The 15,112-nt window shown below is 37.2% G+C and overlaps 1 protein-coding gene across 1 annotated transcript; it reads right to left on the minus strand.

The window, feature by feature from the left end:
* Positions 1–114: 114 nt before the first annotated feature.
* On the minus strand, positions 115–12,541 carry LOC138184056 (golgin subfamily A member 4). Its single transcript, XM_069121719.1, has 11 exons — positions 12,220–12,541; positions 10,758–10,897; positions 9,056–9,226; positions 8,638–8,845; positions 8,418–8,542; positions 7,910–8,043; positions 7,574–7,839; positions 7,336–7,480; positions 3,263–6,727; positions 1,136–3,172; positions 115–705 (listed from the first exon to the last, which is right to left on the minus strand). The coding sequence occupies exons 1-11, from the start codon at positions 12,411–12,413 to the stop codon at positions 250–252; spliced, it is 7,341 nt and encodes a 2,446-aa protein (XP_068977820.1). The 5' UTR covers positions 12,414–12,541; the 3' UTR covers positions 115–249.
* Between the last annotated feature and the right edge of the window lie 2,571 nt (positions 12,542–15,112).

A 15,112-nucleotide genomic window follows, 5' to 3' on the forward strand; every position in this document is an offset into this window, starting at 1 on the left:
GTTTTATGTAGATTGTATTTAGTAATGTTTTTAAAAAGAATAGATTACACATTGCATCGATGTGTGTTTTATTTGTATCTGGGAGCAGAATTAATTTCATTCATCGAAACCAAATATGATTTACAGTAATCTTTATTTGATCAAAGATATTAAAATATTAGAAAATTAAGTTACAAAAATAGCGTAGATAGAAAATCAGAATATATATCTTATAAATTACGTAGCGTTTAAAAATGAAGAAATATATTATTATGGATTATGGATATCTCGAAGAATATTAGTGATACCATTAAGTAATATAAAAAACTTCTTCACGTTCACTATCGCATTGTGAAAAATACTTTGATCAGGGTCAACTGACATTGTAGAATTGCCTCGTGGTTCCTCTTTCAGAGTCTTGTTATACTTCTCATCCAGATTCAAAATTAACTGTTCCACCGATCCAGTAAAATTCTCTGCTTTATTTAACCCATTGACCACAACGTTCCCTAACTTTGGTATGCTTTTCTGTAGAAGCGATGACAATCCATCATCGTCTTTTTTATTTCTTTTTATATTTTTCCTCCTGTTAATATTCCCTTTCGCCGTAAATTTTTCAAGTGGTATCTTCTGAATCAGCGATTTTTCGACGTCATCGATTTGACCGGATATCGGGTTCTTTGGGTTGTAGGATCCGTCTAGATGTTGCAATACAAACGGTTGTACCTTGAAAGAAAATCATTTGAATTTTATGCAAATTTTAATACAGAAGATAAAACAAAATCGCTATTATTCGTTTTTCAACCTTTAACAGTATAGCTAGAGAGAGATTCGGACGAATCAATGAATATAATAGTATCACGAATATTATCCTATAGGTAGGTAATTATAAAGCTGAGAGTGAACGTGAAAATTCATACTTTTATGAATATAATTAAAGAAATAGAATCTAAGCAGAGATTCGCTTCGTTCGCTAAATATTATTACGACTATTTTATTACTTTCGATATTTTATATATTTTTATCTTTTTGTATTCGTATTCTTACGGATATTCTATGGATTTTTGCACTTTTCAATTTAGAGATAATTAGTTTCAAAATCGTTTATTCCGAGTTCTTTGTCATTTTATTACAAAGACAAAGGGTGAAGCCTTACCTTATCCGCTTTATTATTCTTGCCGATCTTCTCTTGATCTATCGTTTCTCTCCGCGGTCTGCTGGACCTTTTTACCCACGGCAGCACCATTAATACTTCACGTTTATTAGAAAGTGATTCCTCTTTTAAATCCACCTCCTTGTTACTTTTCTTATTCCTTTCATTTTTCTTTTCATTGCCAAGTTCTTGCACGTTGGATACATTTCCATCCTTATACGAAGCATCGACTGAACGTTTTTTGCTTTTTCTCAATTCTGATTCTTTCTCTATGAAGTCTGGCTCATTTTGGTAGTCTTCAAATAGTTTTCTATACGGATCGACAGAGTTTTTCTTAGTAAAGGAATTATATGACCTCGATGGCAAAGTACTTGTAATTTTCAGATTTTTAGGAAAATATCGATATTTTTTAAATTCATCGTTATTGCTTCTTTTCGTTAAATAAATCTGTTTCTTTATATTTGCTACCGTTTTACCGTAGAATTTTTTATCAGGAACTACGTTGAAACGTTCTTTCGCTTTTTCAATTCTCAGTTTAGATGGATTTTCACCAGAGATCTTTCCTGGACTCTGTTTTACATGTAAATAGTTATCCAATTCAGTCTTCTGGCTTGCTTTCGATATTTTACGCATTAAAATCGAAGGCACAGATTTCAAATATTCTTCTTTTGATCTAGTATTCGCATTTCTCCGTATTCGTATGTGCGTTGCTTCTTCTTTTGAATCTCCTTCAGAAATATTAGCGTTTGTGGCATTTTCTTCAGGAATCAGCGTTTCAGAAACATCCGCTCTTTCAGTTTGTATTTCTTCCTCCGAAACATCTTGATAGTTTTCCCCCTGTCTTCTGCTGTTTTGTGTATCATCATCCAAAGACACGTTTTCCTTAGAATTCTTTCTACTTACAGAAATATTCTCGAACTCCTCATTTTCTTTACCTTCATCCAAATTTTCTTCCGACAGTTTTTCCTTCGAAACATCTCCGTAGTTTCCCCTCTGTCTCCTGCTGCCCTGTGTATCATCATCCAAAGATATACTTTGATTAGAATTCTCTCTACTTTCAGAAACCTTTTCGAACTCTTCATCTACTTTATCCTCATCGACATTTTCTTCCGATAGTTTTTCTCCCGAAACATCTCGATAGTTTTCCCTCTGCCTCTTGCTGCCTTGCGTATTATCATCCAAAGATACACTTTCCTTAGAATTCTCTCTACTTTCAGGAATGTTGTCGAACTTCTCATCTTCTTCCACATTTTCTTCCGAAACATCTCGATAGTTTTCCCTCTGTCTCCTGCTACCTTGTGTATCATCATCCAAAGAAACACTTTCCTTAGAATTCTCCCTACTTTCAGAAATTTTTTCGGACTCTTCATCCTCTTCTACACTTTCTTCCGATAGTTTTTCTTCCGAAACATCTCGATAGTTTTTCCTCCGTCTCTTGGCGCCTTGCGTATCATCATCCATAGACACACTTTCCTTAGAATTCTCCTTGCTTTCAAAAATTATCTCGAGCTGCTCATCTTCCTCTGATTGTTTTCTTTCGGTTTCTTTTTTCGATTTTGAAATCGAATTGGCGAAATGTTCGCCTTTATTGTCCGCTACACTGCGTCCCGTTAATTTCTTAAAAAGTTTGTCAGTAGTCTCAGAGTCGAGGTTTTCGATCAAAATTTGTAAAAGTTTTTCAGCGCTCTTCGACGGTTCTTGAGAATTTTCACTTGGCATTCTTCCTTCGCGTTTGTCAGTTGTTTGACGAATTCTGTAAGGCTCGGAGCTCGAGATAGGATCCCAACTGACTTCGTACTTATTTTTCGGAACGATTTTTACCCGTGAATTGATTCTCGATGTCGATGGACTGTACAACTGCAAGGAAGGATGCCCTCCTTTGTACTCGGAGGGATCGATTATGTATATTTCTTTGCCCTCGGGGAACTCATCTGATTCTTCCTTGGTATATTGAGCGGCTTTAAGACTTTCCCGGTAAGGTTTCTGTATCAGTCGATTGTGCCTGTACTTGCTATTGTAGAAGGGACGCGACGACAGTGCCTGTTGAGCAAGTTAATTAAACGAAAAAGTGTACAATTAATTAAATAAAGAAGGATCCTGATGAAAGACAATAAGAAACAAATGAATTACCCGCATATTCCTCTTCCCTTCATTTTCCGGATCTTCCTCGTAATAAAATATTCGTGGTCTTTGTACGTCTTCCACCAGAGCAAAATAAACCTTATCATTCCCCTTATTTTCATCAGATCTTCCTCCTCTTGATATTTTACTCTGATATAAATTGGTCAATTGTATAATCTTCTCTTTTAATTTATCAGGATTAGGATGTTCTATAATCGTAGTGTCGCGAAAGTTTCTTCGATTATCGGGAGTAAAAACTCTTTGTCTGACATTTTTCGCTCTGATAATCTCAGTTACTGGTACTTCTATCGTTTCCATCTTGTCGCTCGTACTGGCTTCTCTTTTCAAATCGTGTTTCATTGGTGGGTACATTAATATATACGCTAATCTCTCGCGATCGATCATATCTGCAAAATCTTCGCTGGTTCTGACCGTCTCCCAAACCTCTCTCCTTCTCAGACTTCTCTTCTGCTCGCCCTTTTCCTTTTCTACCGTATCGTTGTCACCTTTTTCGTATTTCTTTAACGTCACTTGTACTTTGTCACTTAATTTCTTTCGTAATTGTTTAAGCCGTTCCGTTCGATTTCTTCGTTGTTCCTCATACTTAGGCGATCTCAACCTTGGGACAGACAAAGTGCCCGACTCTTTCAATTTACGAAACAGATCCCTTATCGCCTTCAGTGTTCTTATTCTCTTCCATAGTTTAGATTCTTGAGGCTTAGAAACATTTAATTTCGTCTGCTTCTTACTTTGTTTAGGTAAGCGAGGTCGGTTTGCGAGCCTCACTTTTTCATGGGGAACTTGCTCCAGTTTAACCTCTCGTTTCGAGCTTGCTCCGACAGCGTTACCGTTATCGTAATTGTTTTCAGATTCTTCCTCGATAGTTTCCTCTGATAAAGTGGCCGTCTTCGCTGTCGTGCTTAAACTCTCTACTTTCCGAGTCTCAGCTTCTTCAGCCTCCTCAGTTTCTCCCTTTTCCTTTGCAAACTCTTCAACGACGAAGGGCGTAGAATATCCTTGATCGGGCGTAGAATATCTTTGATCAACCGCAGTATACCTTGTAGTATAAGTCGATGTGTTCTCTTCATTCTTTTTATCGGATTGTCCATGAAAAAACACTTTCTCGTCGTGTTTCAATGTTTCCAAAGATCCGGCTGAGCTCGTCTGTTCTTTCGAGTCTAAAATTGTCGATTGATCAGTAGGTAGGATTTGAGAATAAAATTTAAGATTTGATCTGCTTTGCAGAGAGGGAATACTTGACTCAAACTTCGGCCCAATATTTTCCTCTTTCTCAATTTCCGATGACGCCTCTTCTCTATCTTGTGCGATTTTCTTGCTCGTAAATTCATTTGACGATTCTGCATTTTCTATAGGCGAGTCTTTGAATTCTGAAAATTCTTCTTTGTCCGAATCATCGCGTAGGATCGATGAAGCTGTATTTGCATTCAAGTCCTCTGTGCTAGCTTCAATTTGTAACTGTGTCTTTGTATCTCGACCAATCTTCGGCTTTGAAGATTCGGCTTGCGATTTTATTTTCTCTAAAAGCTCCTCTCTGATTTCTGAGAACACCTCTACGTCTGCATCCTCGCGTACACCTGATTTAACTATGTCTTTTCTAAAACCCATGCTTGCCTCCTTTGGGAGTTGTTCTATTTCAGATTCCATTGACTCGATAGCTTCTCTCTTCGATCGACCTTTCGAGTGTCTGATGACTCTGCAGTTGCAATTCTTCGAGTTCGCGTCGTCTTCGTTAATCATTTCTTGATCAAGTACAGCGTGCAAATCTTTGCTTTCCCTTTTAAGTTTTCTATTTCTAGAATGATCAGTTTCGATCGGGAAATCGAATCCTTTCAGAATAGACCTTAAGTAGTAATCAGAAGAAGCTTTTTCATTTGCGTAATTCTTCCTTTTATTGGATGGCTGTCTAGTCAAAGTATATCGAAGAATGGTTGCGTCTGGTACGATTAAAGGGCCATATGTAGGTCTATGGTTTTTAGGAAAATCAGTACATTCATAGTAATCATCCATTCCTTTTAATCTACTTTTATCGCCTTGTACTCTCTGAACTCTGTTTGATTGGCTTCCTACGACCCTAAATTCCTTCTCATTACCAGCTCTGTTATTTTTTCCAGACCCATAGGTTTTCATAATAAATGCACGAGGATCGACCAAAGGGCCATATACGAGTCTATGGTTCCTTGGAAAATTATTGGATTCGTAATAGTTATCCTGAGCTTCGTGATCTTCGTTTGATTCAATTCCTATTGTTCTAGATTCGTCCTCATTGTCAAACTCATTATTTTTCAAAGGTTCGTAGATTTGTTCTTCCGACAGTTCGGTAGAGTCTTCCAAAGCTACGTCCATTGGATCATTCCAGCGCCTTGAGGCGATGAAATCTATGGGATCGTAAAAAGGATAATCATCGGTGTCATCAAGTTCAGTCCATAGATGATCGTTCAGGTAATCCATCTTCGAAGGTTTCTTCCGAGAATTTCCTTCGATCTTTCGATTTCTCTGTTCATCGTTCCTCGAGCAATCCTTATTCAAAGGAGAGTTTCCAGCGAAGACGTAATCATAGTCTCTGTTTAGAGAGGAATCTTCAAAAAATACATCGTCGTTTGAAAAATCTTCCACCGGATTTGTATCAAAAATCTTGCGTAAAGTGCTTTCTCCACTGTCGTCGCTTTCAAATTGCACGAGACTCGGTCGCGTTTTTTTTTTAATATTCTTCAACCATCCAATCTTTGAATCACATTTACGTTCATTGACGTCGTCGTCTTTGGGTCCTTTTCGCAAAAGACTGTCCACAGATTCCCCAATCTCGACGAGTAGATCCCTCTTAGTCCTTTTAGATCCTTGATCCATCTTGTTCTCTCGAGGATCGATCGACTCGTCCAAGTTAGTGCGAGTCAAACGATCGTACAATGTATTCAGAGACTCTTTTACGCTGCGAGATGATTTTACTCGGTTTTCGTTACTTCCGGTTTTACTATTCATGCTTCTTAGAGTATTCTGTATCTTCAACATTAGAGAAATCGCGTCTGTGATGAGATCGCTTATCGGTTTTTTCAGTTCAATCTTCGTATCGCTCGAATCCATTAGGTTTTTGAAACGCAAAAGACGTTCCTTGAATTCTTGTAATCCATCTTGTACGCTTTCTTCAGGTAGCTTCGAGATTTCGCTAGTTTCCTCGCTAGATAATCCTCTGACATTCAGTAGCGATCTACTCTCGTAATCGTCCAATTTCTTTTTCACGAATCTCCTCAGTCTTTTGAGTTCCCTTTTTATATTCGACTTATATATTGCCATGTTACTTCTCTGTCTCTGTTTTTCGTTTTTTATGGTTGCTTGATCTTTCACAGATCTGGTCACGTGTATTCTTACATCCTTCGCCTTTCCCAGCTTTTCTAGAATTTCTGTTTCTGCGAGAGTTTCCTTCTTTTGTGTTACGTCGCTCTCCATGCAAGATTTTACCTGCAAGAATCAGACAATTCATTTGACTGGAATATATAGCGGCTCGCTATAACAGTTTTTACAATTTTCCTGTGATGTAACACAATTGTTTTAAATTCGAAACTAATCTGCAAACGTACGTAGAAATTTATAACGTTATTGTTGAGATATGTGTAATTTTCTATGCTGCACTGGGTCAAATGCGTAGTAGAGATGCTTGTATGCGAGTGTCGGTGTGTGGAGATATGTGTGTGCGCGGCATCCCGAAAAAACAGATGACTGTAAACTACTCAGTCGGTTAAGAGTCGGTTAAGAGTCGGTTAAAGTGCTGAGACGCGTGCAAGTATGTATCGATGAATATATAAGGAATCGTCCATGAAATAAATATATTACTATTTTAATATGAATCGTTAGTGTAAATTTAGTGTTCCTATAACAGTATCTCGGCTCCAAAGATCCACAATTCTCAACAATTATCTTAGAAATTACTTTCGTATTGTAAATTTAAAACGTTCTGACGTTATAACGCGTGTGATATATTTATACAAAATTTTCACAAACGTTCAAATACTTTTATGAGACACTCTATACATAAATAAAACGATAGAGAAATGTGCTTTATTATTTACCTGTAGATCAGGAACAACCCAAAAACCAATATCGCCCGACTGCAGGCGAAGATCCACACCTTTTGTATCGTTCAATACATTTGGATATATCTCAGGAACAGTGTCGTTGGTTAAAGTCAGCAATTTATTGTTTAAGAAAATAGTTCTAAACAGCGACAGAACATACGTATACGGCAAAGTAAAATATTTCATATTTTTATATCATAATAAAATATTTCATATCGATCGCAGTACTCACTCGGCAAACATTCTGTTAGCAGCATCGAAACCCGGTGAAAGAACGTATTCGTGAACAGTGGTAATTTTGGCTGCTTGGAAATTAATCGTGGCATCTTCAGGACTCAAATTCACACCAAAGATCACGATAGATCCTTTCTTGTATTTATTCGAAGCTTTCGCGCATTGGCAATACAGGTAGACGTGATTCTCGTTGCTGGTTTGAATGTTTGCATCGAATACTTCTCGTCCAACGAGAGTCTTGTGAAGCAATGACACCCAGTAATCCTGTGTATAGATCGACCTGTTGATCATCGATTTCTGACAAGAGGATTCGTTCATGTTTTGAGATACTTACTGGCGTCGGTCGTGTCAGGTCTGTTGGTTGCCTCATGAACACCTTTACATTTATCTTTGCCGCGTTTCCTAGTCTTCTTGTCAGAATGAGCGCTCCGATGAATAAATTTTTGCATTCTTCTGGATTGGACTCAGCTTTCAACGAAATAATAACAATTAACGATTGTATGTTATCGACGATGTATTTTTAAGCGTTGTCAAAAATCGATATTCTGGAAAATAAATTAACTGCTTCTATGAAAACCTCTGTCGCGAGGTGCGCAACTCTATGATTTAATTAGATATAAGTTTCCTATCGTATAATTGCAGATACATTGGAAAGATTATGTGACGCGATGAGTAACTTGTTTGAAAACTTTCATTCATTTGAGAATGAAAGATGTGAGGGTATTCCTTTGCTCTGCTGGCGAAAGGCAAATACGGAGAAGCGTTCATTTTGTTATGAACCTTTCGATTAATACGTCCACAAGAAATTTCTGACACGCAACTATCTATCGGAAATTTCTTACCAATCCATAATGGTTTATTCTGTATGAAACGACCTATAACTCTGAACATCTCTTCTTTATCCTGCTCTAAATTATCCTGATGTATGAAAGCTCCTCCATTTCCCAAAGTGATGCTGGCAAATACGCTGCAATCAATTTAAAATAGTATCGCCGATTTAATATTTCCACGTGAAACGATGCGCAGGAAATTTTATTAAGTCTATAACGATAAGAAATTTACGGATGCCAGGTGATCGCCGAAAGTGCAGGCGCGGCGACGCTGAAGTAATCTCGAAGATATTTTCGTTGTTTATCGGTGTTATAAGCCACGACATCGGGGCCAGCAACGATACTGTTCGAATATCTAGGAAATTCGTTGAGTACTTTTCGCAAAGCCATCGTCTGCCTTCCTAAATCATCGGCTGATAGATCGCATCTAATTTGGCATTCTGGAAAATCGAGCTTAAAGTAGATCTCCTTCTTTCCATGGTTAAACGAACGAGTCTGTCAAAAGTCAAACTGATCAACTCCATCGTTCGTAAATTTCTTAAACTTGTTACGCAAGCGATTCGTTTAATTTTTAACGAAGAAACTTCTGGAATTGACGAATGTAACTTCTGATTCTGGCTCGAACGTTTCAACTGTCTGAATTAATTTACCATATCCTAGTTGCCAGCTCGCGTTAAAATGCATATGGTCGCTAAAAGAAATTATTTCTTCCGGATCTTCGGATTCTTCCGATTCCTTTTGTCGATTGTCTGGCGAAATGCAGTCGATCACATCCAATCCTGCCTTTCCTGCCCACTGATGGGCTACAACCCAATCTGACTCTACGATCACGAAACGTCATTGATAGAACAGAATACGGTGATGGTTTTACGTAGAATATGATATAGTATGTCACAGCGAACGATTCTACGAAGAACGAACACCATAACAAACAGTCCTTAGGAATAAAATCAGAATGTTATAACAAATGAGATCGCATCATGTTTCTTATCGTTTACAAGATTGATTTCTAGTCCAGTACGATTAATTACTTATTCGTTACAAGTTCAGTTCCTATAATTATTTCTAAGAGCAAAAGTATTGTTTAAAATTACTTTACTATCGTAGTGACGAGCTAGCAAAATATACTGAAAAAGACTGATTGATATAATGCGTAAAAATGAAATAAATTAATTCTATATATTATATCTCTACACTTGTATTTTTTTGCGTAGACTTGGAACAAATTATCTCGAAACAATTTAATACACGATATTTAATATAAAACCAAGTGATACTTACATTACACAGTACAATTAATTGGTCCTGGTATAAGCCGCTGTATCAATAGACAACCTAACTAAAGAAGGTTCAAAGTTTCTTAGAATTCCACGCTTTTCTAATTACAACTTCTCTTTCGATCGACCTATCCATTTGCACCATCGAATGTACGCTAGGTATGATAAATAGGCTACACAAAGGTTGAAATTTGGTTCAGGTGGAAGACACGGAGTTTGGTACCGCGTCGGATCGGATTACGTCGTAGAGTCACGCAGCGAATGTTAAATTACTAAGCTCGTTAGGTGGCTAACGTTTGCACCTTGGTACAGGCGTGTAAGGTTTGCACGTAATCAGCGAGAGTGGCTGAGGTAACGCGAGGTAACCGCGAACGAAACAGGTGTCTACAGTTCGAGATGGAATGTTGATGGTATGCATGTGTGTCTAACTATGGTACGTAAACCTTCTCGTTTCTCTTCGCAAAACACGTAGCGTCTGTATCGTGTATGGACGTGCACTGGTGCACGAAGCATTGTTTAGGTTAATTCAGGCAGTTTCTGCAACTGGCTGACCACGGTGTTGTATCGGCGGCGAAATTGGCCGAGGAAGATGTGTGGCAGGCGTTTCGTTGTTAATGTAACTTTGAAGTGAACGGATGCATATGGATCCTTTGTAGGCCGCCGTCCGTTACATTACTGCCTAAATTAACCATGATAATGGTCCGTATATCGGCTGTATCGTAGTCAAGTTAGCAGAATGTATATGGAAGGAGAATCTACTAACTGGCGAACTGAGTGGATTATGTACATTTCCGTCCGTAAGTCAGCCAACGTTCGTCTATTGTACTTTGACTCGATTTTATAATATAGGATATAAATATTTCCTTTGCTAACCGAGTTACTTTCGAATTGTCAGAAAAATGTCTCTTTGATACCTTAATTATTAAAATAATAGAAATAGAGCTTTCTCTGATGTCTGTGTAAAGAAGACTTGAAATTGGTGTTACCGACAATAGATACATTTACGGTTTAATTAGTTAGTATATGGTTTATTTAAATAAGCTGAAAGGATCAGAGAGATGACAATTGAGCTCACCAGATAGTATTGTTTTTCTGTTATCCTCTTTGTCTTGTGAATTCCTATAGCCAAAGTAGGGAAGAGAATATGGTCCGGCGAATCGTAAATATGCAGGATCTAAGGCTTTAGCCATGTTTATGCTTCTCTCGAAGTCCGTGCTGAAATTGCAACGACCACGATTCGCATGTTAAAGATACGATAATGTTAGGCAATCTGGTCCTAGATATACACACTACGTACTTGAGAATACGAACGCTTGCTTATCTTTGACAGAATTTAATCTAGTTGTAAAATTAGAAATATATAGGCAAACCCAGCACTATTTGTCTTTTATTAAACCTGTCCTTTAGATGATACATACTGAATATTACGCCATTTTATTGATAAATTAATTACACTGTCGCAAAGGGTTGAAACTTGGAAGAATCGTGTATTTAATTAGAGTACTGTATCGACAAGGTTTTAAATGAACAATTTAAATTTTGCATCACATGTATCAGTTAGTTCTATACAAAGAGATAGCAATTATTCCTTTTGATCGTTACTTTAGCCTATTAAACCGTATATTCCATTAACATTCGTATATTGTTGATATAAATCAAGCAAAGTGTCCACGCGAGGATCACAGAGAAAAAAGCACGATACGCGAAAGGAATATTTTTATATAAAATAGCTAGAAATGAAGAGAGGCAATTTCCATTGAAGGAAGATGCAACCAAAGACATAATTCTTAAAACAAACGATATTTGAATATTTTTCAATATTTTCATATTATGACAAGGAATATTTTTTAAATTATCAAGAGAGTAGAAAAATACACGTCTACCTCCAAGATCAAATGGAAAGACAATTTCGGTAATACAAGATTAGTTTGATTGAATGCATCGAACGTTAAAGCTTCTGTCCAGTAAGAAGAGAAAAATGTGATTCATCACCCTCTACCCCTGTAGTCCTCGGACGTACTTGTGAATAACTCAGCACGCATAAGCGTGTCTTCTCTCAATCATACAAGATTTTATCGGAGATTTTATAAGATTTTCACGTAGTTTCCGCGCTACTTCGATTTCTTCGAGGATCGATAACACCAGTACTGGCAAGAGACGACGGTGATTGAAATTTAAATTAAAACACGTACACGCTTCATTTCGTCGAAGCTAGATTGGATTTGCGTTTCGTTCAAAGGTTATACGTGTACAGTTATTCCGAAAGTTTTTTCTACGAGCTATCGGTGCCTGGCATTCTATTGATTGGTTTTAAATTGATCTCGAATTGTTTCACGGTCGTCTCTTTTCTTTTTTCTTCGCGAGATTGCGTCGTTATCGCGCGCGAAATATTCATCATTAAGTTTGAATTTATATTCGACGCCGCTTTCAAAATCTTCTAAATTCAGTCACGAAACAGGATAACCGCATTTATCATGGAACAAGGTTAGCTACCGTAAAAAGCCGATATGAGAGCGTTATAAATTCAACGTACGTACCTTAGCGCATTCCCGGCTAATAGGGTTACTGGATCAATGGTAAGACTGAGGAACTTCTCATCGGTTACAGCGATGGGTTCTTTCAAGTTGACGTTCAACGTTATCTCCTCGGTTAGAGAACCGGTCACGAGATCATACAGAACGAATAAGAAGAAGAAGAAGAAGAAGAAGAAGCTCTGCTTGAAATATTTCATTTTGTCGATCGATTTAGTTGCCACTCGAATCAATTCAGGAAACCTTCCATTTCGTACTTGGAAAACTGTTTTGGTTCGTTTGGAACGTTTCGCGGGAAGGTTTTTATTCGTACTGAAGAACGATTGTTTGGAAAATAATAAATGGCATCGATTGACAAGTAGCACGTTTGAACGCTTTCGAAATCGCTACGAATTGTGTAAAAAGAAATTGGGAGTAGCGCGAACTGCACGCACAGCGGAATGTACCGGTTGATTGTTGAAATTCCTACGTCATCGTGATAAATGGAACTAAGCGTTTTAAAGTGTAATACACGTTCATGAAAGTGTTTGAACACTCTTCGTAGGAAACTTTTACGTGTATTGTATAACATATTTTGAAAACTTCACTGTTGCTGTGGTGAGAGATACGTAATAGGATTGTCGCGATTATACCGTTGAAAGAGATCGATTCGAAAATGTACGTGGAAGTTACGAGATAATAATCATCGCAACCGGCCTGCTAATCACCGTTTTGTTAATTGGTAGGCAGGATAAGCTCGCAGTTTTTGTACAATGTTCTGTATTAAATTTGAAATGCTTTTGCCACGTTAAAAATTTGGATTTAATTCTAATTCGATGGATTGGATTTGGAAAAAAAAAAAAACGTTAAAAATTTGGATTTAATTCTAATTCGATGATTAGAAATCGTAATTTCTGTGCAAGTAATTCGCGACAGTCTTCAACGATGTTTAACGATGGATACAATGACGATGCGGTTTTAATAAAATTTCAAAAAAATGTTTCACGTGAGACACATAAAATGTTTTTAAAAAATGTCTGCAAGTGTTGGAATACTTTGTAAGGAAAGATGTTGTTGATAAAGGTAGATTAATAAATAAATAGACGATCGGGTTGGTAACACGATTGACTTTTATTACATTTTTTTCATTTTTTTTAGAACTAAATAACATAAACGCATATTCTGATTAATTCACTTTTGTTTATTACTCGTAATATTACTATCGTATTAAGAGCTATAACGATGAGGCGCGCCCCTAAAAATCGTCTTCATGCTTTATCATTTTTTTTTTACTTTTTTTTTCTTTTTGTTAATCCTCGTTTGTTTTTCTCGCAATTTGTGTTTCATCTCTTCCGCCGTGAAAGCCAAAAGAAACGTCGTGAATCTCTCGTACAACGTAGGAAGAGGAAAGCTCGATTATCCATCTCTTTTCTCCTTTTTGATTTTATCCCCGCTTCGTTTCTCGTTTCGTACAAGCTTTCGACTCTGATTCGTGGCTGTCGCCTCCTATTTGATACTTGAAATTTTCTTTCCTTTCTATCGAGAAGAAAGATCGACGAGTGACGCGACCTAAAGAAGCCTCGACTCCTTTTCTTTTCTTCTGTCGTCGTTTCAAGGGTCAAGAGGAGGGACGAATAGAGAGTATAGGACTCTATGCATTTTTTACGCGTAACCAAGAGCCGAGACCATGCCCAGGGATTGGTTTGACGGGGGATGCTCACGGGTACAGCTACGAAATCGTGTGTCCTGTCGTGTCGTATCGTGTCGTGTTCCTGCATGTGTGTGAACGATGCCTGTGATCTGTATTCGCACCTCTATTAACCTTTTATTTGGCACGGGCAAACGTTTTACCTATTTGAAAATTTCACACGCCTACACATCAATCTCCGAGATCGATTTTCCGTGTATGTACGTTATCCGCCGTAATTATTCGAATTATTACTTAGTGGAATAATTCTAATTTTTCTTTAATTTAAGAATCCGAATAAAAATCTTTTAATTTATTTTTGAAGTTTCCAATTTCAAGTCGAAATTTAACAATTTAAATACTTTTGGAGTTTAAAGTTTCTTGAACAAATTAAATTTAACACACAATTTTTAATCAATAACGTAATAGAATAGCGTTCAACGTTTCTATAAATAATCGTAGATAAAAATAAAAAAACGCTCGTAATTGAAATTAAACGAAACACGAAGGATGTATCGTTCGAATAATTATTCGGTACTGTACGTTAACCTTCGAAGAAATCTCCGTGGTGAAAGAAAGATTTCGATTATCACACAGGGAATAAAATGCCGAGACGGTTTTTCGAAATGGCAAAAGAAACGATTTAAAAAGAATCTTCTTGCGTTTTCTTTTCGCGTAGTCGTTTAATTCGCTAAATAAACGGTTAACTTTCATGTGCACAGGGTACGTGTACGTATGTGTTTCTGTAACGTGTGAATAAGTGGTCGCTTAATATCTAGGTTACTTTATTTTTATATCAATGTTTATGTGTATATATATTATACATGATCTAACAACAATATATAATATTATCATCATCATCCACCATCCGGCGTTACTTATTCTCTTCTTCGCATGTTACATTAATATTTCATTCTTAACAATCAACCCATTCGTGTTCCAGTGATTCAGCCATTAAGCGTTCTATAACTCATACAAGAGATCTTTTACTATTCCCCTCTTCGATGCTATTCTTCATCGTACGTTCTCCGCGAACCCGCTTTTCTTATCTGCCGAGCAAGCTTCGTGCGATTTTTGGGCATTTCGAACGACTCCATATGCCCTTCTCCTTCCTCCCAATTTTCTCTTTATTTTATTCCCTTCTTTCCACCACGTTTAACCGTTCCTTTTACATCGTTCCTTTATTTTCGGTGCAACTCTACACGATTAACGATTACGATAATTATTGGTCGT

Source organism: Bombus flavifrons, chromosome 10 (genome assembly GCF_040668555.2).
Source record: "Bombus flavifrons isolate JBK064 chromosome 10, iyBomFlav1_principal, whole genome shotgun sequence".
Lineage (NCBI taxonomy): Eukaryota > Metazoa > Arthropoda > Insecta > Hymenoptera > Apidae > Bombus > Bombus flavifrons.

Coding starts and splice junctions, on each gene's coding strand:
- LOC138184056 (XM_069121719.1), bottom strand. CDS start 12,413: ATGAAATATTTCAAGCAGAGCTTCTTCTTCTTCTTCTTCTTCTTCTTA. Junction 9,227..10,757: donor CAGAAAAACAATACTATCTG/GTGAGCTCAATT, acceptor TCGTGATCGTAG/AGTCAGATTGGGTTGTAGCC. Junction 7,840..7,909: donor ACCTGACACGACCGACGCCA/GTAAGTATCTCA, acceptor ATCTATACACAG/GATTACTGGGTGTCATTGCT.